General features: G+C 41.2%; 2 protein-coding genes across 2 annotated transcripts; one reads left to right on the top strand and one right to left on the bottom strand.

The window, feature by feature from the left end:
- The first annotated feature begins 443 nt into the window (after positions 1-443).
- gnat1 (guanine nucleotide binding protein (G protein), alpha transducing activity polypeptide 1) lies at positions 444-4349 on the top strand. The gene is made up of 9 exons (XM_030421221.1): positions 444-699; positions 1770-1812; positions 1906-2047; positions 2137-2294; positions 2377-2505; positions 2618-2747; positions 2843-2996; positions 3192-3408; positions 3508-4349. The coding sequence occupies exons 1-8, from the start codon at positions 594-596 to the stop codon at positions 3380-3382; spliced, it is 1053 nt and encodes a 350-aa protein (XP_030277081.1). The 5' UTR covers positions 444-593; the 3' UTR covers positions 3383-3408; positions 3508-4349.
- edem1 (ER degradation enhancer, mannosidase alpha-like 1) lies at positions 4348-23255 on the bottom strand. The gene is made up of 20 exons (XM_030419116.1): positions 22610-23255; positions 20422-20494; positions 19901-20004; positions 17668-17764; positions 17215-17407; positions 17034-17108; positions 16890-16927; positions 15552-15677; positions 13520-13989; positions 11331-11403; positions 10810-10913; positions 10054-10225; positions 9789-9972; positions 9121-9295; positions 8632-8752; positions 8382-8552; positions 8219-8292; positions 8037-8133; positions 7210-7395; positions 4348-7085 (listed from the first exon to the last, which is right to left on the bottom strand). The coding sequence occupies exons 1-20, from the start codon at positions 23077-23079 to the stop codon at positions 6996-6998; spliced, it is 3093 nt and encodes a 1030-aa protein (XP_030274976.1). The 5' UTR covers positions 23080-23255; the 3' UTR covers positions 4348-6995.
- Between the last annotated feature and the right edge of the window lie 630 nt (positions 23256-23885).

Genomic DNA, 23885 nt, shown 5'->3' with positions numbered 1-23885 from the left:
TGGGAAAGTTGTATTGTGTGAAGAGGAAACTGGCTCTGTTAATTCCTCCAATCAGCAAACACCATACGCCCTACCTTTAAGCCCACTTTTAGGCCTACCTCCACCCACATCTGGTTTCATTTCTATTTTGGTCCCGATGTCAGATGACTCTAGTTTCCTGCTACAGGTGCAACAATCAGCACCAAGTTATTTAGCTACACACGCCTCTCTTTTAAAGGCACCTAAGAACGGCACAGAGAGATAAGCACTTGAGCCGATGTTCATCTTCCGCTGAGCACAGCAAAGTCCCCCTAAAGGTTAGATCACTCCTCCACTGTTGTATGTCTGCTTCTCCTCACACCTTTCACCCTGCCCTAAAACACCCCTCGTCCTTGCTCTCCATTGGCCCTCCTGGGTCAGGTGGGCAGGGGATGCCCGAAATCCTCTCCTAAGACGGGAAAATGCTCAAACGTTCTCCAGTATTTGCTGCAGGCGGTTGACGCACCAGCTGCGCAGTTGTCGGCACCGGTCGGAGAGTAGGCGATCACCGGGGACCCTACTTCCATTTTTTCCCCGACACTTGAGCAGAGGGGCCCCAAACAGGGAAAAGTAGGATGGGGGCCGGAGCGAGCGCCGAGGAGAAACACTCTAGAGAGCTGGAGAAGAAGCTGAAGGAGGATGCCGACATGGATGCAAGGACTGTCAAGCTGCTGCTGCTAGGTAAAGACAGCCTGCAATGATAGGAAACCTCATCGTCATGGTTACACATATTTAAGGGCCCCATTAGGCCCCGTGGTGAGGCTACAAGAGAAATAAGTAACATATCTGTCTATGGGACATAATTTTAGCTGATTCTTGTAAAAAGTTTGGTTTAGTATTTCATACACTTCATTTTGAAGTTTGTTGAGATCTGAATAAGGAAATCTGCATTAAACTCCTGTTAATTTATATTATCCGTGATGAAAAGAAGCATTATGTTTGAGTCAAGTGAAAGGCTTAATAACCCGTGTCATTGAAATGCTGAGAGACTGCGATAATCACTCAAGCCAATCCCTTGTTAATCCTGAAACAACAGGTTGTGCAGCACAAAGGGCTTAACCCCTGAAGGACACAGATACCTCACCGCTCATCCCAAACAGGGACACACCATTCAAATACAATAACCCTAATACATCAGATGGAATTAGCTTATTAAAAGGGGGGGTTGGGGTTGTTGGGTTAGGGTCGTATTTTTTACCAAACGACCACCAAATTCCAGGCACCAAAATGTTTACACGGTTTACAACAGTGTTGGATTGAACAGTTGGGAGTAATCTGTCAGGTTATTAAAGACACTGTTTCACACTGCTCATAACGATGTAGGTCAACAAGATTAGACCTAAAGAAAGAAGTATTTTCATCCTCCTGTCTGATGATTGCCACGAGGTCACCTGCAGATAATATCATCCTCCTCTCATTTTAAAGGGGCTCTTTGTGAAGATTTACAGCAATTCACACGTATGCATCACTTTTTTACTGGCCATATGTGAGCAGACTCTAACGTGGCGTACGGACACTAACAGAGAGCAACAGTAGCTAACGTTGGTTTTGCTAACATGAACTACAGCACAGACACAGTCGCACCTCAGAGCTACCTTGGAAATAAACTCAAAACATCAACAAAACAAAACAAGAGAGGCACAAAAACTACTGATACAAAAAAGTTATTTCCCCGAAAACCATTAAATATGTCAAAAAAGATTACATTTTAGACCATACTACATTCAATTTGTTTTTCTTCTTTCACGTAGGTGCTGGAGAATCAGGGAAGAGCACAATCGTCAAACAGATGAAGTGAGATCATTTGACTTTGCACTCGCGCGTTGACTCGTTTCTTTTTCTCTGACTGACCGCGAATCACCCACTAACACTGTATTCTCCTATCAGAATTATCCACAAAGATGGTTACTCACTTGAAGAATGCTTGGAGTTCATCACCATCATCTACAGCAATACCCTGCAGTCGATCATGGCCATCGTGAAGGCCATGACCACACTCAACATCAGCTTCGGCCACGCTGACCAGCAGGTAACGACGACTGAGATGGACTTTTGTGTGTTTCATTTTGGCTGTTAATCGCAGAACACTGAGCATAACTTGAATGTGTCTCTCTCCAGGATGACGCCAGGAAGCTCATGCACCTTGCAGACACCATTGAGGAAGGCACCATGCCTAAAGAGCTGTCAGACATCATTCTGCGCCTGTGGAAGGACAGTGGCATACAGGCGTGCTTTGACAGGGCCTCCGAGTACCAGCTCAACGACTCCGCTGGATAGTAAGATATTACCTGAGATTTGAAATTGCTACAATATCTCTCATTAGTGTTGGTTATTGAATGACTGTTTCTCTTCCCTCAGCTACCTGAACGACTTGGAGCGACTGGTCCAACCAGGCTACGTGCCCACCGAGCAGGATGTGCTGCGATCAAGAGTGAAGACCACCGGTATCATCGAGACCCAGTTCTCCTTCAAAGATCTGCACTTCAGGTGATTCAGCTGAGTGTTTTTTCTGCAGAGGGGAGCACCGTTAACTTATCATCGGCGCTCCCACTGCGATAGATCACAATCGTAAAGGTGGCGTGTTTCTGTTTCCATGCAGGATGTTCGATGTGGGTGGCCAGAGGTCCGAGAGGAAGAAGTGGATCCACTGTTTCGAAGGTGTGACCTGTATCATCTTCATTGCTGCTTTGAGCGCCTACGACATGGTGCTGGTGGAGGACGATGAAGTGGTAGGACTATTTGTGTCTAACCCTTTTTTCCAGACAACCAGCAGTTCATTGATTTGAAAAAGGCTCCTCATTGGGACACATTTTCCCTTTTTCAGAATCGAATGCACGAGAGTCTGCACTTGTTCAACAGTATCTGCAACCATCGCTACTTCGCCGCCACCTCCATCGTACTCTTCCTCAACAAGAAAGATGTGTTCATTGAGAAGATCAAGAAAGCTCATCTGAGCATGTGCTTCCCTGATTACGATGGTGAGGCGATCACAACACACAAATTCTTTGCTAATTGAAAAGTCCAGTGTGTGAGATTTAGGGATGCCATGTTGCTCTGCCATGTTTCTACAGTAGCCCAGAGTGGACAAAGCAAACAGTGGCAATTTTTAGCTGCCACTGTATCGGAGGCTGAAACAAGTGGCATTATAACTGAATGTTATCTCGTTCGTTAAGGTCCTAATACTTACGAGGATGCTGGTAACTACATCAAACTCCAGTTCTTGGACCTGAACATGCGCCGAGACATCAAAGAAGTCTACTCCCACATGACCTGCGCCACAGACACAGAGAACGTCAAGTTTGTGTTCGACGCCGTAACCGACATCATCATCAAAGAAAACCTGAAAGATTGTGGTCTCTTCTAAGAGCCACGCGGAGACGCCCACTGAAGGTGAGCAAAGTTTGAAAAGTGTTTCAAAATGACGATTCAGATTTAAAACTCTTCAACCAGCTGATCAAGCAGTCTGACTTTCTTTTTATGTCTCCACAGGGTGATGTTGTAGCCCCATCACACCCCACAAAATCCCCTCTTGATTCAAACTGAGGATGAATGAAGATGAGAAACCTTTCCCCTCCAACCGGCGAACGCAAAGAAATAAAGATCAAATTTGTTGTGTTCCAAGTTCCACTAAGACCAGGTCCACTAACACCACAAGACGGCTCATGAGTCAGAAAACCCTGTGCAGATTTCAGATGAGTTGAATTTATAGTAACTTCTCTCTCGAGTCTCGTAAACTTCTCTTCAGGGGGCTTTGCAATCTGTAGTTAAGACATCAAAAGCTTCTGTCAGCATAAAGCGTTTTCTTCTGACACGTACTAATGTGAATAGATGTCAGGCTTATTACACACTGTCTCTATGCTCCAGTAACTGGTCAGTATTGAGCCAAAAAGCAAAAACGACAGGGCCTCACCACCTGCAGACGCACTTCAACTTTTGTTAGAAATTTTAAAAGAACTTGCAACTAGAAATGTCTTTTACACACAGATACTCTAGAGCACAGTTTCGGACAATTCAAACACAATTGAGTTTTTAAAGAGAGTGTTAGAAAATGTAACTTTTTTTGCAATAGTTGAGAAGGGCCGTGTATATATTTAAACTGTTTTCTATTGGACAGTTCATGAAGTGTGGTGATACCATGTGGATCTGTAACACTGATGAGCGATAGATGTAAAATACTTCAAATTAAAAGTCCTTGTGAATCTACAGGCCTCTGAGGCGACAATCCTGTACAGAAATCGAGAATTGTAAACCTTGACTAAACGTATTAAAGCTTCCGTAGACATTGAGTAGTTTTCAATTTTTCACAAATAAACATTAACACAGCAATTGTTCATTGTTCATATCGTGTCGTTTATTAATTTCACAGGATGTTTCAGTTTCCTTTTTCTAGAATTATGAGACCAGTCATGTTTAGTATGGAGGACCGAAACTGACAAAATTAAAATTAATCAATAAATGAATCAATATATAGCCAAATGGATAATTTAATATGCAATAAATGCAGCAGAGATCATCTTACAAATATATTTAGGCATTATTTGATATATAAAATGGGACTTGAATTGGTATTTCTTTTTAATGTTGCTTCTACATTTATTTACATTTGAATTGATTTCCAAATTTACTTTACATTCAATTTTGAATATTTTTTATTAATTTATCTTCTAACTAATCATTTATTAAATCATTCATCCCTGTATTTTTACCTCTTTTAACTTGCCCAAATATTTTTCTATTTTTCTTTTTAGCCTAATTTTTATTTGTGTTTCTGCTCGATACATTTGAGCACATAGATCAGCTGTACATGCCCTTCTCCTACACCCATTAATTTAAATATTGATCCATTTATTTTTTTATTTTGGCAGTTGCGGTCCTCTAAAGTTTAGGATTGAACAGCCTTAAACTTTGATTTCAGTCAGAATAAAAGAACATTTTGGGAAATACACACTCACTTTCTTACTTTAAGTTAGATGAGAAGATTTATGCCACTTTAATGTCTGTATGGTAAATACCAGATTTTAGTTTAGCACAAAGGCTGAATACCAAAGCCTTCTGCTTACACAATCCTCTAAAGATTACTAATAAACGTACTATATCTTGTAATTTACACCATACTTCCCCCATACATGAGCATGTGAGATTCCTTCAGTTCTCCGTGCAAGCCATGCTTTCAATCTTTGCTTGCAAAACTTTTTGTAGGCCAAGCCACAGACTGCTTTTCAAGTGGTATAAACCCTTTATCATATTTCCCAAAATGTAAAACTATTCCTTTAAATGCAATCTGAAATAAAGCAGTTGGAGTGATGTCAGCCAATTCAAAAAGTCAGAAAGATCATTCCTATGGCCTGGGACAGTTTAGACAACACTTGAGAATCGAACAGCTGTCTCCCAAAGCCAAAGAAAATGTGGATGTTGTGATCGCATGGAGCCATGCAGCCTGAAGCTCTACTGAGCTTTACACACTGAGGATGTTTAGTAAGAGATGAACCAACCAAGAAAACATTCCATCACAGTTTAGGAGACATCATACACTTTCTCTGGCGGCGTGGAACAATAATGAATATTCACAGTACAACTGTACCTCAGTTCAGTGCAGTTATTCTTTGACCTCAGACAAGTTGTACAATTTGCAATATAAATACCTAAGACTATCCTAAGACATTGTAGGCAACAACATGTTTTAAGTTTTATTTTTTTATGAAAGCATTCATTGATTTTTGTTTTCCTTTAAACCCTGAGTTCTCACCACATTACAGTTAACAGGTTTTAAGATGTGCAATTACGAGAAACAGAGAAAGAGACAGCAAATGGCCACTTTGACCAAATTTCAACAAGACTAAACCACCTACACTGAATACAACTGACAGAAAAAGGATGAAAAACAAACATGTTTTCACTCGCTTAAGATTCAGTGTGCAGGATTTATTGGCATCTAACGGTGCAGGTGCAGATTGCAACCAACTGAACACTCCTTGTTTCAGCCTCTCCTACGGTGACTGCTGATAACAACAAAAATAACAAAAGCCCTCTTTAGAGCCAGTGTTTCTTTTGTCCGTTCTGGGCTACTGTAGAATATGGCCGCTCCCTCTGCATATATAAAAGGCTTGTTCGAAAATAACAGAAACACAGTGATTCTTAGTTTCAGGTGATTATACACTAATGAAAACATTATTATGAACATTATATTACATTTCTGCCCCCTAAATCATACACACTGGACCTTCAATGTAAAAAAAAAAAAGGTATGGCTTGTTTCATGTCTAAAAAAAAGGTGCTTTACACCAATGTCATTGTCAGTGTAAAACTGTACATGGAATGATACCTATTGTGCAATATCAACGATGGCCTCCAAAAATACTTGACAATGATATGCACAACTTGTTTGCACTGTACAGCATCCAGACAGACCAAGAAAAAAAAAAATGAAGGCACTTTTAAAACAGCGAGAGTCATCCTGGACCTCTCACTCACTGTCGATGTCTGTTAATGTGCAGCCCTTATTGTTATAAAAGCACTGATGTGGTCAAGAGAATCAACTGCAAAGAGGCACTAATCACGTTTCGAGAGAAAGTTTTTAGAGGTGAGTGTTTTTATAGGCTATATGCATTTTACATATGTGTGGCTAGATGGCACTGTTGCCATAAACACAGCTCAGCTGTAATCTCTGATACCCATACACACACACACACATACACACACACACACTCATAACTGAACCTCAACAGACATTTTTTTTTGCTCCACAGAGTTTTTCTAAAATCACTTACACACTCCTCATTTTCCAGGAGACAAAGTGTTCAGCTTTAACTTAACACAGCACGCGATGAAGCGGATTTCTCAGTTTTCCTGTCTCGATCCGAAGCAGCAGAACAGACGGGGCGAGTTTTGACCGACAGCGGATCCTTTTCTGTTCTCACTGCACCTGACGGGGTGTGTGCTGAACGCTGATGCCGATGTCGCCACATGCATCCTCTGACTCAGAATAGTCCCACCATGTGATCAATCTGCCTCATGTAGACGCTCTTTAAAGGCAGCGCGTACCGTCGCTCCTCCGGGATCCTGTTGCACTGCAGAATGAGAGAAAAGGGAAGACAGAATGAATAATTACACTGTGTGTTTTTTAAAGTATATATCTTTTGGGAGTGAGATCTGTTATAGTTACATACGACAGTGAGATATCGTGGGACTTACATTGCTGATGTTGCTTGGTGGTGGTCGATGGTTTGGCTCGCTTTCTTTCAGCACTCCATCTTCACAAGGAAACATGTCGCGCCACTGTTTCTCCCTGAAGCGCTTGTCTATAGGCACAACATGGCCCTCTGTGGTGAAGATGTACTTGTTATCGGATTTGTGAAGTGGGTTGTCCTCATCAAACAGCTGCAACGAATGAGACACATTCTTGTTTTACAGTCATGTGAGTTAAGTTTCAATTTAATAATTAATATTGTGAAACATTTAGAGAATGAATACATTGCAACAGTAATTTAAAATGAAAATAATGCAAAAAATTTGGTTATAATGTACAGTTTACGCGGCTACAACAGTCTAATTTACAAAATTCCACCATTTAGCTCCACTCCAGTCGTTAAAACAAGGAAAATAAAACATTTACCAATTGCAGTAATTTGTAGCACATTTATCAAAACTTTACAACATATAGTCTCGTTTCATATTATGCTCTAATATCATGCTGTCACATCCATATAACATAGGAGGTAGCAACTGATTAGCCTGGCCGATTATTGGATCAGATAGTGAGCAATGTTATAATCACCAAAATCAATGTTTTCTTAGTCCATTTGCTGATAAATAAAATAATTTAAGAATGAGCTACTGGCTCTGTCTGATGTCACCACTCTATGGTCTTGCTCAATGTTCCGATCTGCAAGGTAGCTGCAAAAGTATTCAGTTTCAGAATATTCATTATTGGTCTCCTTGATTAGTGAGCATTTGTATCGTATGAGCTAAATGACATATCGTAACATAACTATATCTGACATGCTCAGGCTGCATCTTACCAGGTACAGGTATTTGCATGTCTCGCTGAGGAAGAAGCTCTCCATTCGATCCTCTTTGGATTTGTCCACGACGTGGTGGAGAGTGGCATACCCACATCTGTAAACATTACAGCTCAGCTTTAAGCAGACATATCAAAGCATTGTTTCACTCTCAAAAAATGTGAATATATCATTATCCACACCTGACTTTGGCATTTTTCTCAAGGCTCTGAAGAATATCCATCCCAACGTGCAAATAAAAAGGGTTTTTGGTCGCCTGCGGGGAATTAAAGTTAGCAAGAATTAACAATCAAATTCAACAAACCATCAACACTACGTTGTGTCAAGACAGGTCAGGAGTGTCACCTGGTACAGCAGATAGGTGGACTCCACCAGCTCTGGTCTTAAAGGGTAAAAGAGCACATCAGGAGCCTGCAGCTGCCAGTTGTATCTCTCCGGTAAAGCCCCGAAGCGCTTCCAGATGGCATAGTAGAAGGCGTGCAGGCAAATGGCGTTATCAACGTCACCATTTAGCACCTAGAACACAGAGCGGAAACATTTAGTTGAACACCACAACCCCCCTTTTTCATCTAAAGCTCAGAGTGGATAATCTAACCTGCAGCCCAGGAAAGAAGGCCTGAAGGGAGTCGATCCAGGTGTTCATTATCTCCCCGCTGGCCATGTTCACATTAACGTAGAGCGGTGGGTCACCCTCCCCTTCATTACATGACTCTCTCCTGGAAAAACACAGAGGCAGAGGAGGTTTCACAATACATCACATCACTCAGTCAATCAGATAGTGAAGGTTATGTCCCTTTGTTAGTATCAGTGGTTGCTGAGGAGGAAGAAAGACATCCCATCAGACAGACTCGTGACAGCCTCAAGTCTCAGAACTCATCTTTCCACATCCTCCAGTCTGAAAAAAAATACTGGAAACCGTCAGCAGTTTCATTTCCTCCCTTGTTGGCCTATCCCAGACAGACGCTCATTTACATAGCTGTGACAGTTGTAGGTGAAAACTCGCATGTAGATCCCAAGCGCCACCAACACGCCCAGTTACTTTCACACAAGCTGTAGCGTCACATTCTTTCATTGAGTGACTCACCCTCTCCTCATGTGATTCTGAATGCTCTCATAAGCAGCCTGAAACATCCCATGGTCCTCTTTTTCACCGAATAGGATGTATGATTTGAGCAAATACTCGTAGAAGGAATCCATACCAGCTCCCAGACCGCTCTGTTTGCCAACCCACTGGCCTGTTTGGATATTTATTACATTCCCTAAAGAAAAGCAGACAGAAAGTTGCTTTAAACCTTAAGAAAACTGTAGGCATCATATTTATATGTTATATCAGGGAATTACGGTATTTTCAAACCTGTGCACGCCGTTTAAATATCTTGGTGTGTAAACAACTAATACAAAAAGTTGTGGAAAATGTCGAATAGAATGCCTCAGCTGGCAGCTGCGCAAAGTAATCCTAAGGTGCTTGTGTTTGCCACTGACAGGCTCGCATTGCTCGCAAGGCTGAAATCCTTTTTGTTCAACCAAGAAAAAGCTGCAACTGTAAGTCGCTCTTGCCAAATCCACCAGACTTCACTTACAGAAACAATAATTCTATCATTGTAAAACACATTTAATATAACCTCAACACGAACAAATTAAAACTCATGCAGCTCTTGTTACAAACAATGTAAACACAGGGACCAGTTTAAAAAGACTGGAATTCTCCCTTAATAACGCTGGGTTGAAGCTTAGATTAAAAGCTGTATTTACCCAACAGACCAGTTTCGTTGCTCCTCAGGCTCCACAGAGCTCTGACCGCTCGTCTGGCAACCCACTCAAACGTGGAATCTCCAATCAAGCGGCTCAAAATGCCAAACTCCACCAGCAGGGACCCAGCTCCTGCAGTACAAGTCTCATTGATGCTATCAGGGGGTACTCCTGTCTTCAGGTTCACCTGCAACAAGTCAAAAGAGATGCTGAGTGACTCTTCAATCTGGAAAGTATAAAATGTATCAACTCCAACAGTCTTACTCACCCTTGGGTAAGGAATGCCTGTGCTGGTGTTCTCAAAGGCCGGCAGTAGGCGGACAGCCAAGTCATGAGCCAAGTGAAGCAGCTCATTATCGTAACCTTCGTAGCCCACCTCGCCAAAAGGATGTTTTGGGTCCGTCAGCAGGATGTGAGATGATATGAGGCTTCCCAAAATTCTTCAGAAATAAGAAAAATATTAATGTTCCACATAGAAACAGACAGTGAAAAATATCATTACAAAATGCTTTTTTCTGATACAATTAATGGTACTGTGAAATCTGTGTTCCTATGGGTAACCACATGATTGTTTAGTAGTTTGTTTGTTTTTTCAAAAAAAAAAAAAAAAAATGGTTATGATAAAGAAGTTATCATGACAATAATCATGATTCTGACTTTCAAAAACTTGATCAGGTGCAAAACTGATTGTTGTTAGAGCACCTGCTCTACTTTTAAAGTAATATGCACTATACATAATGTGAGCTGATTTAGTGTAGTTGAATATAAAGAAAAAATAAGTTTTGAATTTCAGCAAAGGATGGATAAAAGACAGATGAAGCAATTTACAGATTAGTGTCTTTAAAACTATTTAAATTTTTGAGAAAGTTTCAACTGACATGCAGATCAAAGACATTTAAAGGAAATATTGCTTATCTAAACCATGCTGATACTAAATTCAACTTCAGATTGCAGCCTGAACAGTCGCTGCATCCACAGCCAGTTTATTCTTGTGTGTCTCTAAAAACAGTAGCAACATTTGTACCTGATGTTTGCCTCAAAAACCTGCACAGTCGAGTCCTTGTCAAAAGACACATTATCTATAACCAGCTTGACGGCTCTCTGGAACTCTGTCACATTGCCAAGCACCTGTGGAAAAAAACCACGTTATATATCAGCAGTATACTCTATCAATATGTATGTATATGCATTACTAATAAGTGGTTTCCAGGTATTTTGCTCTATTTCTATTCAGGCAACAACTTTTGTAAAGATGCTCACAAGACATCCCGTTACACCTTCATAAAAGAGTCCAGTGCATTAAATAAGTGTATGAAAAGTATTTTGGTGCCTTAACTTTTCCTTATTCAGAATCTTTTTTTAGGATCATGGATCCTGGAGCTGAGCACAGTGCAAAGGAGACACCTTAGACTGTCGATTTTAGGGCTGAGAGACTCTGCTCCCCATGACTCAGTACACAATTTAGAATACAGTGAAAAGCTAACCATGCTACAATGGACAAAATCAATGTTAAGATCTAAAGACACATATGGGAATATAACTTACCAGTAAGGTGTCTAAGGTGTCGATCAGTGTGAGTGAATAGTTCCCCAAAACGTCATTTATGTTGATGTTCGACCTGAAATGACATCAGTGAAACAGAATGAGTGCGGTTGTGCAAAGGAGTGAGGAATTATGAACAGATTATAAAACACAAATTATTATTTTAAAGAGTTTGGATGTGAGTGCAAGTGTTTTTTCTTAGCAGACAGGGTTGGAGGGAGAAAAAGAAACCCCACACTTTGTTCTTCTTGCAATGTCTGACATCACACCACAAACAGGATTCATGGGAATATTAAAATAGTGTGGTGGTTTTCCCTGATTACATAGTTATTGTCAGCACAAGACAGGACTGCAAATAAACTCTTTTCATCATTTGTCTTTAAATGAGTAAAAACTGTCCATCAAGATTTCCTAAAGTCCAAGGTGAATTATTTTGTTTGAGGAACTGTCCAAAAGACAGAAAATATATTGCATTAATATTACACTTAACATTAGGCAACCTCTTTAGAGAGTTTATGATGTATGAACCATGACAAAAGTTAACGTCAAGATGTGCAGACACAAATCATTTCAAAAGTCTAACTGTGTGACTAACAGGAATGTTGATGGATAACATCCTTGACTCCCTGGCTGCAGATGATAAAGCGTGTCATATGACTGTATGTAATAGTTTGTCAGATATGACTGTAGACAACTTTTCCCAAACAGAAAGTTCTTCCAGTAATTATTTCAATGCTTTTTCACACCACAAAAGAATAAGTCCAGTCACACCCCCATTGTATTTAGATGGCAGCAGAGGTCACAAATGGGTTATATCTCAAACTCTTCACACAAAAAAAGCAAAACTACCTGCATGGCTAGATATCACTATCACACACTCTATACAGTGACCGCATTAGTATTGTTTTGAATGCAAATTAGACAACAGTTGATCCTGAAAGTCTACTATTACTGTATGGGGAGTGAAACTCCTGATTAGATGACAAATTGAAGTCGAATTCTAAGTCTTTCAGTTTTAAAGTTCAGCACAAGGGAATACCATACACAGGAGTTTAAGCTTCAGTTTTACACAGTGAAAAAGGCTGAATGTCACCGAAAACTGCAAGACTATAAATACAAAAAACATTTTGATTGATTTGGGTGTGAGAACACCTCTTGTGTTTGCTGGACTTCATTATAACTACATGCACTAGGTTCTATGTGTGATGTTTTAAAGAGCTTGAGAGAGGACAGAGGGTAAATGAACTATTTAATTAACCATTAGCTAAGATGTGAGTTACAGAATTTATCTGCAATTATTTGGATAAACATGAAGTCATTTTAAGTGACAATAAAAAAAATCCCAAATATTTACTGGTTTGAGGCAGTTAAGTTTGAATAATTGTTTTCTTAGCCTGCTATGATTGTACACCAATCATTTTTAGATTGTTGGACAACTGTTAAATCCAAACAAGTAACTTGAAGATGTCACGTAGGGTTCTGGAAAATGTGAGGGGGACTTCTCACTATTTTCTGGTATTCAATAGACCTAACAATAAAAGTAATAAAAAAGCCAATTAACTGATTCTATAATAATAATTAGTTGCAGCCCCAATTCTGTCTTTGTCTACTCTCATTAGATTGCATATTTCCACGAGGTCTCACTGCAACTAACGATTATTTTTCTGTTGTTCATCAATCCGACGATTATTTTCAAGTTCGATAATCGATTAGTTGTTGTTTGGTGTAGTGAAACATGTTGATCAGGGTTTCCCAAAGCTTGAGATGGCATTCTCCTTCCTGTTTTGTCCACAACCCAAAGATAATGACTTGAAAAAATATTCAACCACCAATTAATTGATTAGTTACACATTTGGCAATTAATTACATAGATGACAACTAACTAATTAAATATAGCAGCTATTGTTTCCCTGTCCTAATTTAAACTGATGGAAGTGATGAAGTAATTAAACACATCCTTATGTGACAGAACCCCCTGGAGCCCCATGTAGTCCCTTGATGTGATACCTGGATCCCACTCTTGGACTTGTCTGTACTGTCCAAGGAAAAAGGCGTCAACTCCACCTGTTCACACAAGCTTGTATGATGGCAAACTACATGCAAATATCACAGTTTGAAGAGGACAGTTAGCATGTAAATGACCAGCAGGTGCCTGCCAGCTCAGACGGGCAGCACAGCTTTGAATGACTCACGGGTTGAGCACGTCTGGTCCCCTCCCCTCACAGTCAATGGGGTTCAGCTCGTCCTCGGGAAATGCGTATTTCATATAATTGTCATATCCGAAATAAAACATTTCCTTGGCCATGTCCTTCATTTTCGCCTTCAGCGTGTCTGGGAAGGAGCTGTACCTCCGGACGTACTCGTCCCTATTGCCTTCGAAGAAGCTCAGGTAGGACCTCTTGAGGGACTCCTCTCCCACCTTCCCACAGGTGCTCGCCGTCTCTTCATATCTCTGGCCGTGTATTCGTTGAGACCACGAGTTATCCCTCGAGTGTGTCCCTTTTTCATCCCGGAATAATAAGTCCAATTTGTGCAAACTGAAAGTGAGAGGGAAGTTGAACCCCCAGCTAACGTTAGGTCCGAGCCCGAAGGCTAGCCACAGCACACAGCTGAGGGACAGTCTCAGTACGACCAGGCCAACTACTATCGACCTCCATTGCATCTTTGATCCGGGTCGATGTTAAAACGCATAATTTAAGTCCACACACCTCCGAGGGGGTGAATGAACGTAAAAACACTGCTTGTCAGGCTGAACTACAAGCAAAGAGTGTTTGTAGTGATTCCGCTTCACACGCTTCCTGTCAACAGACCAGCCCCTCCAAGATCCTGAAGTCTGATTGGGTATCCCCGTGTGTCGTCATCAAAATAACGAAGCGGTTTCGTCCTGTGATTGGCCGCGGAGCTGTCCATCTACGGGTCGCGTTTCGTGGCATTTCTGACGTGTCTCACTTTAACTTCTGGACCAATAGGAAACAGCCACAGGAGTGAAACGTTCAGAGGTGCTGTGCTTTAAAACTGAAACATGATGTGGTTGGGTTTAAATCCTAACAGATTTAAAGCAAGAGAGGCGACCAGACAAGCGTTAATGTATATAATAAATAAATAAATAAATACAAAAAAAAATGGAGGCAATTAAATATATTTTGATCTGTATAATTACAAGTACTACTCAGCTGTCAGACTGAAGAGGTAGCTGGTCACAACACAGGAGCATCATCAGAACTCCAATCAGCACGGCAAGGCAGGTGGATCGCAGTCTCTTCATGCAGTTGTTTTATCTCTCTTTGACTTTTTTTTTTGTACAGCTTCTGAGGCAGTTCTGTCTTGTTCCTCAAAATGATTTTCATCTGAAGGTTTAAGATGAATAGTTCCCCCTCACAAACACAAAATGTGCATCTGTTGTTTGATATGTAATCTAGATATTAGCATTAACAGGGTAGTAATACCTGTGTACAATTCTGAATGAAAACTCTCCCTCCCAAAACATTACTCTACTTTAAATCATACTGTCAGAATCTTGTAAAGCCATGTCATTTTGTGGCTATCATTTTTGCTAAGATATTAAGTAAGTTAATCATACCCAGCATTACCATCACCAAGACCAACACCTCTATTTTGTCCCCAGAAAACCTGTTAACAATTGTGCAATAACTACATAATCACACTAACCACCATTATTCCAGTGCCGCTGGTCCAATGTTAAAATCGCTTAAATAGCTAAGTACTATAATTTTACATTACTATTTTTTTAGTTATGTTTAGCTCATTATTGCACAACTTTTATGACGTGTACTTTGAAATACATAACAATGTCCACACCACAGTGCATTGCTGGGTGCCTCCACACAAATAGGCTACTACCGCCTGCATTCCTGTATTTCCTTCTTCATTTGAAGGTATGGACTGCACAATGTCTGCTTACTAACTTTCTGGCCCATGACAAAATGCCACACCCAGTAGACCACTATTTCTGCACACCGTGACAGCAGTACTTGCTACACTGAGTGGGGCACCAACCAGTGGATTTTTTTTCGACATCACGGAGCTGGTGGATGTTAGAGATCTTGCGCTCCTCCCCCTTCCGTTTGAGGATGCCTCACAGATGCTCAATAGGGTTTAGGTCTGGAGACATGCTGGCCAGTCCATCACTTTTACCCTCAGCTTCTATAGCAAGGCAGTGGTCATCTTGGAGGTGTGTTTGGGGTCTTTATCATGTTGGAATACTGCCCTGCGGCCCAGTTTCCGAAGGGAGGGGATCATGCTCTGCTTCAGTATGTCACAGTACATGTTGGCATTCATGGTTCCCTCAATGAACTGTAGCTCCCCAGTGCCGGCAGCACTCATGCAGCCCTAGACCATGACACTCACACCACCATGCTCGACTGTAGGCAAGACACACTTGTCTTTGTACTCCTCACCTGGTTGCCCCCACACGCGCTTGACACCATCTGAACCAAGTAAGTTTATCTTGGTCTCATCAGACCACAGGACATGGTTCCAGTGGTCCATGTCCTTAGACTGCTTGTCTTCAGCAAACTGTTTGCAGACTCTCTTGTGCATCATCTTTAGAAGAGGCTTCCTTCTGGGACGACAGCCATGCAGACCAATTTGATGCAGTGTGCAGCATATGGTCTGAGCACTAAGACAGGCCAACCCCACACCCCTTCAACCTCTGCAGCAATGCTGGCAGCATTCATACATCTATTTTCCACAGACAACCTCTGGATATGATGCTAAGCACGTGCACTCAACTTCTTTGGTTGACCATGGCTATGCCTGTTCTGAGTGGAACCTGTCCTGTTAAACCGCTGTATGGTCTTGGTCGCCGTGCTGCAACTCAGTTTCAGGGTGTTGACAATTTTCTTATAGCTGGGGGGGGGGAATACCTAATTGGGCTGCCATTTTCACTTAGGGCTGTACTCACTTCTGTTGTTGCCAGCCGTTCAGACATTAATATCTGTGTGTTGAGTTATTTTGTGAGAAAAGTAAATGTACACTATTATACAAGCTGTACACTCACTACTTTACATTGTAGCAAAGTGTCATTTCTTCAGTGTTGTCCCATTAAAAATTATATAATATTGAGGAGTGTACTCACTTTGGTGAGATACTGTATATGCTGATTCTGGGTGTCGCCGAATCCCTGGAGCTCTATGTTTGCCTAACACCAGGTAATTGAAGGCGGTCTAGCCCAGTTTGGGCACTATGTTAATCATGTGCCACCATACTTCGCCCAGCCCCATGCAATTCACCCTCCCCACCCAGCAGACGCCCTCCTCGTGCATATGGTCACCTACTCTTTGAAACTGCCATATGTCTCACTTGTTTCACTGTCTAAAATGCAGTGCTGTCATTGGCTGTGGGTTGCTCACCAGCTGTGTGCCTGTCCCTTCACCTGGTTACTGATAATATTTACATAGACATCACCTCTGTGTGACGAATTATGGCAATTTCTACCAGCATAGCCCCGTAACACTCATACAAAAGGAGACACACGTATGTCAAGATTTCACCAAACTTTTATTATACGTTATTCACACCAGCAGGCAACCTGCCTCACACCCGCTCTCCACCAGTTGTCTCAGCTACATCTTCTCCTCCTATAACACACAACAAACAACAAAGACAAATCAGTTATTACACTTCTACTCCACTGACATATAAACACAGAGAATATTTCTTACAAACAGTACTCTTACAACTCACCATCAGAACCCTGTGAGCACATCTGCTGCTGCTCCCCCTTGATCAGGACAGCACGCAGATCCTCATCACTGACATCTGCAGATAGCCACAATCACCACAATGTTACATGAACTGTTGGGGCTTTTCCCACACTGGCTTTCCATTTTCTTATACTGCTGACTAACACAGTAACTCAACTTACCAGCTGTCACAAGCTGCACCTGTTGCTCCAACTGCTCCAAATCTTCTTGCAACTCCTTGATTGTGCCTTTCTGTTGCGCAATGACCGTCCGCAGCCAGGCTGCTTCATTTAATGCAGCCCTGGTCTGCCGAACTAAACGCACAGCTGTATCATCACATTCCTGCGCAGTCATGGCTGCGTCTGGGCAGAAATACTGCAACATACACAACATAAACACTGCTGGAATCTTTACTGTCATGTATCATCACATTAACACCGTTAGTCGCTCACTTACAGTATAGTTGACACAGCAGGACAACGAGGATTCCCGCAACATGAGATGTCTACATGTTTATGATGACACTGTGCAGGCGCTTGTCAGACAGCTACTTCACAAACGGTGTATGGGTGCTACGGACATATCAGTAATATTCTTAAATGCTCTGGATTTGCACCGCCAGATTATATACTTACAGAAAGCAGTTGTATACCCGTTCTCAAAGCGATGACTTCGGGATCATCAATAGTGTCAGATTTCGCGGGGGAACCCGGGGTCGACATTATCAATACTCTAGAAACACAGAACACATTCACAATCATTACATAGCTGTCAATCACAGCACTAACAACACCTTTTTCATTTACTTGTAACATGCACGTTTTATTTTACATATTCACCCGACTCTAACGTTTGCAGCTTTTCGCCGCCATTAACCCAACTAGCTAACCAGCCTGAAATTACAACCTCCTACACCTCACCTCCTTTCACTACAATGCCGGCATGCTCAAATCCCTAACTTGACTTATATCCGTGCCAGCAATAACTGTGCTTGTTGTTTACGTATATAATCATCATATTTGGTGTATTTAACAGGTGAGTGACACTAGATGACCTACCTTTTGCCTGATAAGACGAAATGGCGCTACTAGAAGTCCGTTGCCAAAACTGGCTACTTGACCGTTGTGTCTTTCCAGAACAACCAATCAGAGCTCGCTACAGTCGAGGACCAATCTCTGGACCAATCTAAATCGGCTTTCCCGGTCCCTCCTCCTCTGTGACGCGCTGCATCCTGCCATCAGAGTCACTCCGCACCCAGCCCGCGTGTAACCACGGTAACAGAATACTGCTTGCGTGTAACCACGGTAACAGAAGAGGCCAGGTAACCACGATTGCGCATTCACGTCACGTTCTATGCTTATTGCTTTGGATGTAACATAAGCCTCGATTGATCATTTCTGTTAACTTCTACTACATTATAATTACTACTAGCTTATGCCGCCTCACTGTAGTACGCCGAATCACACATGTTACTCCATTAATGGCGAAAGACTTAGTTACCAAGTATGACATGATGCCACACAACAAAGCCTTTCTGAAACAAAACTCACGTTGTTTACCTCAACCAATCCTGCAACATCAGAGGTCCCTGAACGCACGCTAACAGCAGAAAAGGCCGGGAAATAGAAAGGCACTTTAACACAAGCTGTCCCTGCTAAGAGTACATTATGTTAGGATTACAACTTGAGACAACCAACGCACACATAGTACAAAATACAATTATGTCACGATTTGATCTACATCCACAGAAGCTATTGTGAACACCAGCAAGACCAGCATTACTTAACTTTATAACATGCTATTACTATTCTGTTTGTAGTCTAACGACACAATTAGCTTTTCTCACTTTTTCTTAGCACATGAAAAAGTCAGGCAGACAAAATGCCAACATTATGTCACTATTTGAAGAGCAATTAACTTGCTACAAAGTGTTACCATCTTTTTGTTTGTAGTCTTACTGCCTGTTTTGAAGTCTTGAAATCACCTTGAAACCTTACCATGCAGTGTCATTAACATGGATGAGTACCTGCAGAGGTGATCAGTTGTTGGTGTGGCTTGTTTCAGTGGATACATGTGGGTGACAGTGTTACCCTCCAGCGTGAGAGAAACTGCAACTTGAAAGCCTTCACCGCTCTGTGCATTTCATGTGCTTATAGGCCATTGCCTTGCAGTTTTGTGTTTAGTTAATTCAATAGTGCAGTCACATCAACAGCAAATGCTAGATCAGCCATGCTGTTTACATCCGAGAGCTCTGGAATGTCTTTGCTTTTCTGATCACAAAACCCTCAAATCTGCTGTCAGTTACCATACTCTTTTAAGCACCTTATTGCTAAATGATGAAAGAAAAGCTTGACTGCCTTCACTTTTGATTGTACAATCAGGCATTCACCACCAGAAGACAGTGGTGCGTTGCTCATGGTTGCAAACCTCTTTTTAAGTGTCTGTAAGGTCACACAGTGTAGTCCTCTCATTATTTGTTCTTTATGTAGATTGCAGGGAGTTCTTTCGACTCCAGCGTACATTATTTAATACCAGCAGGAGCAGACCAATTAATTATGAAGGAATTATTTCCTCGTTCCGATCTGGACCAAACTTCACATGTTTGATAGGAGTCCAGCCCTGAAGACATAGGCCAATATACAGTCATAGTCAAAGCGCCACATGTTTGACACAGGAAAGGCCATTTAAAACTATTTAAATTTTTGAGAAAGTTTCAACTGACATGCAGATCAAAGACATTTAAAGGAAATATTGCTTATCTAAACCATGCTGATACTAAATTCAACTTCAGATTGCAGCCTGAACAGTCGCTGCATCCACAGCCAGTTTATTCTTGTGTGTCTCTAAAAACAGTAGCAACATTTGTACCTGATGTTTGCCTCAAAAACCTGCACAGTCGAGTCCTTGTCAAAAGACACATTATCTATAACCAGCTTGACGGCTCTCTGGAACTCTGTCACATTGCCAAGCACCTGTGGAAAAACACCACGTTATATATCAGCAGTATACTCTATCAATATGTATGTATATGCATTACTAATAAGTGGTTTCCAGGTATTTTGCTCTATTTCTATTCAGGCAACAACTTTTGTAAAGATGCTCACAAGACATCCCGTTACACCTTCATAAAAGAGTCCAGTGCATTAAATAAGTGTATGAAAAGTATTTTGGTGCCTTAACTTTTCCTTATTCAGAATCTTTTTTTAGGATCATGGATCCTGGAGCTGAGCTAGGTGCAAAGGAGACACCTTAGACTGTCGATTTTAGGGCTGAGAGACTCTGCTCCCCATGACTCAGTACACAATTTAGAATACAGTGAAAAGCTAACCATGCTACAATGGACAAAATCAATGTTAAGATCTAAAGACACATATGGGAATATAACTTACCAGTAAGGTGTCTAAGGTGTCGATCAGTGTGAGTGAATAGTTCCCCAAAACGTCATTTATGTTGATGTTCGACCTGAAATGACATCAGTGAAACAGAATGAGTGCGGTTGTGCAAAGGAGTGAGGAATTATGAACAGATTATAAAACACAAATTATTATTTTAAAGAGTTTGGATGTGAGTGCAAGTGTTTTTTCTTAGCAGACAGGTTGGAGGGAGAAAAAGAAACCCCACACTTTGTTCTTCTTGCAATGTCTGACATCACACCACAAACAGGATTCATGGGAATATTAAAATAGTGTGGTGGTTTTCCCTGATTACATAGTTATTGTCAGCACAAGACAGGACTGCAAATAAACTATTTTCATCATTTGTCTTTAAATGAGTAAAAACTGTCCATCAAGATTTCCTAAAGTCCAAGGTGAATTATTTTGTTTGAGGAACTGTCCAAAAGACAGAAAATATATTGCATTAATATTACACTTAACATTAGGCAACCTCTTTAGAGAGTTTATGATGTATGAACCATGACAAAAGTTAACGTCAAGATGTGCAGACACAAATCATTTCAAAAGTCTAACTGTGTGACTAACAGGAATGTTGATGGATAACATCCTTGACTCCCTGGCTGCAGATGATAAAGCGTGTCATATGACTGTATGTAATAGTTTGTCAGATATGACTGTAGACAACTTTTCCCAAACAGAAAGTTCTTCCAGTAATTATTTCAATGCTTTTTCACACCACAAAAGAATAAGTCCAGTCACACCCCCATTGTATTTAGATGGCAGCAGAGGTCACAAATGGGTTATATCTCAAACTCTTCACACAAAAAAAGCAAAACTACCTGCATGGCTAGATATCACTATCACACACTCTATACAGTGACCGCATTAGTATTGTTTTGAATGCAAATTAGACAACAGTTGATCCTGAAAGTCTACTATTACTGTATGGGGAGTGAAACTCCTGATTAGATGACAAATTGAAGTCGAATTCTAAGTCTTTCAGTTTTAAAGTTCAGCACAAGGGAATACCATACACAGGAGTTTAAGCTTCAGTTTTACACAGTGAAAAAGGCTGAATGTCACCGAAAACTGCAAGACTATAAATACAAAAAACATTTTGATTGATTTGGGTGTGAGAACACCTCTTGTGTTTGCTGGACTTCATTATAACTACATGCACTAGGTTCTATGTGTGATGTTTTAAAGAGCTTGAGAGAGGACAGAGGGTAAATGAACTATTTAATTAACCATTAGCTAAGATGTGAGTTACAGAATTTATCTGCAATTATTTGGATAAACATGAAGTCATTTTAAGTGACAATAAAAAAAATCCCAAATATTTACTGGTTTGAGGCAGTTAAGTTTGAATAATTGTTTTCTTAGCCTGCTATGATTGTACACCAATCATTTTTAGATTGTTGGACAACTGTTAAATCCAAACAAGTAACTTGAAGATGTCACGTAGGGTTCTGGAAAATGTGAGGGGGACTTCTCACTATTTTCTGGTATTCAATAGACCTAACAATAAAAGTAATAAAAAAGCCAATTAACTGATTCTATAATAATAATTAGTTGCAGCCCCAATTCTGTCTTTGTCTACTCTCATTAGATTGCATATTTCCACGAGGTCTCACTGCAACTAACGATTATTTTTCTGTTGTTCATCAATCCGACGATTATTTTCAAGTTCGATAATCGATTAGTTGTTGTTTGGTGTAGTGAAACATGTTGATCAGGGTTTCCCAAAGCTTGAGATGGCATTCTCCTTCCTGTTTTGTCCACAACCCAAAGATAATGACTTGAAAAAATATTCAACCACCAATTAATTGATTAGTTACACATTTGGCAATTAATTACATAGATGACAACTAACTAATTAAATATAGCAGCTATTGTTTCCCTGTCCTAATTTAAACTGATGGAAGTGATGAAGTAATTAAACACATCCTTATGTGACAGAACCCCCTGGAGCCCCATGTAGTCCCTTGATGTGATACCTGGATCCCACTCTTGGACTTGTCTGTACTGTCCAAGGAAAAAGGCGTCAACTCCACCTGTTCACACAAGCTTGTATGATGGCAAACTACATGCAAATATCACAGTTTGAAGAGGACAGTTAGCATGTAAATGACCAGCAGGTGCCTGCCAGCTCAGACGGGCAGCACAGCTTTGAATGACTCACGGGTTGAGCACGTCTGGTCCCCTCCCCTCACAGTCAATGGGGTTCAGCTCGTCCTCGGGAAATGCGTATTTCATATAATTGTCATATCCGAAATAAAACATTTCCTTGGCCATGTCCTTCATTTTCGCCTTCAGCGTGTCTGGGAAGGAGCTGTACCTCCGGACGTACTCGTCCCTATTGCCTTCGAAGAAGCTCAGGTAGGACCTCTTGAGGGACTCCTCTCCCACCTTCCCACAGGTGCTCGCCGTCTCTTCATATCTCTGGCCGTGTATTCGTTGAGACCACGAGTTATCCCTCGAGTGTGTCCCTTTTTCATCCCGGAATAATAAGTCCAATTTGTGCAAACTGAAAGTGAGAGGGAAGTTGAACCCCCAGCTAACGTTAGGTCCGAGCCCGAAGGCTAGCCACAGCACACAGCTGAGGGACAGTCTCAGTACGACCAGGCCAACTACTATCGACCTCCATTGCATCTTTGATCCGGGTCGATGTTAAAACGCATAATTTAAGTCCACACACCTCCGAGGGGGTGAATGAACGTAAAAACACTGCTTGTCAGGCTGAACTACAAGCAAAGAGTGTTTGTAGTGATTCCGCTTCACACGCTTCCTGTCAACAGACCAGCCCCTCCAAGATCCTGAAGTCTGATTGGGTATCCCCGTGTGTCGTCATCAAAATAACGAAGCGGTTTCGTCCTGTGATTGGCCGCGGAGCTGTCCATCTACGGGTCGCGTTTCGTGGCATTTCTGACGTGTCTCACTTTAACTTCTGGACCAATAGGAAACAGCCACAGGAGTGAAACGTTCAGAGGTGCTGTGCTTTAAAACTGAAACATGATGTGGTTGGGTTTAAATCCTAACAGATTTAAAGCAAGAGAGGCGACCAGACAAGCGTTAATGTATATAATAAATAAATAAATAAATACAAAAAAAAATGGAGGCAATTAAATATATTTTGATCTGTATAATTACAAGTACTACTCAGCTGTCAGACTGAAGAGGTAGCTGGTCACAACACAGGAGCATCATCAGAACTCCAATCAGCACGGCAAGGCAGGTGGATCGCAGTCTCTTCATGCAGTTGTTTTATCTCTCTTTGACTTTTTTTTTTGTACAGCTTCTGAGGCAGTTCTGTCTTGTTCCTCAAAATGATTTTCATCTGAAGGTTTAAGATGAATAGTTCCCCCTCACAAACACAAAATGTGCATCTGTTGTTTGATATGTAATCTAGATATTAGCATTAACAGGGTAGTAATACCTGTGTACAATTCTGAATGAAA

The sequence above is a fragment of the Sparus aurata genome, chromosome 6 (assembly GCF_900880675.1).
Source record: "Sparus aurata chromosome 6, fSpaAur1.1, whole genome shotgun sequence".
Classification (NCBI taxonomy): domain Eukaryota; kingdom Metazoa; phylum Chordata; class Actinopteri; order Spariformes; family Sparidae; genus Sparus; species Sparus aurata.
The sequence above is the reverse complement of the archived record's forward strand: the minus strand, read 5'-3'. Positions and strand labels throughout refer to the sequence as shown.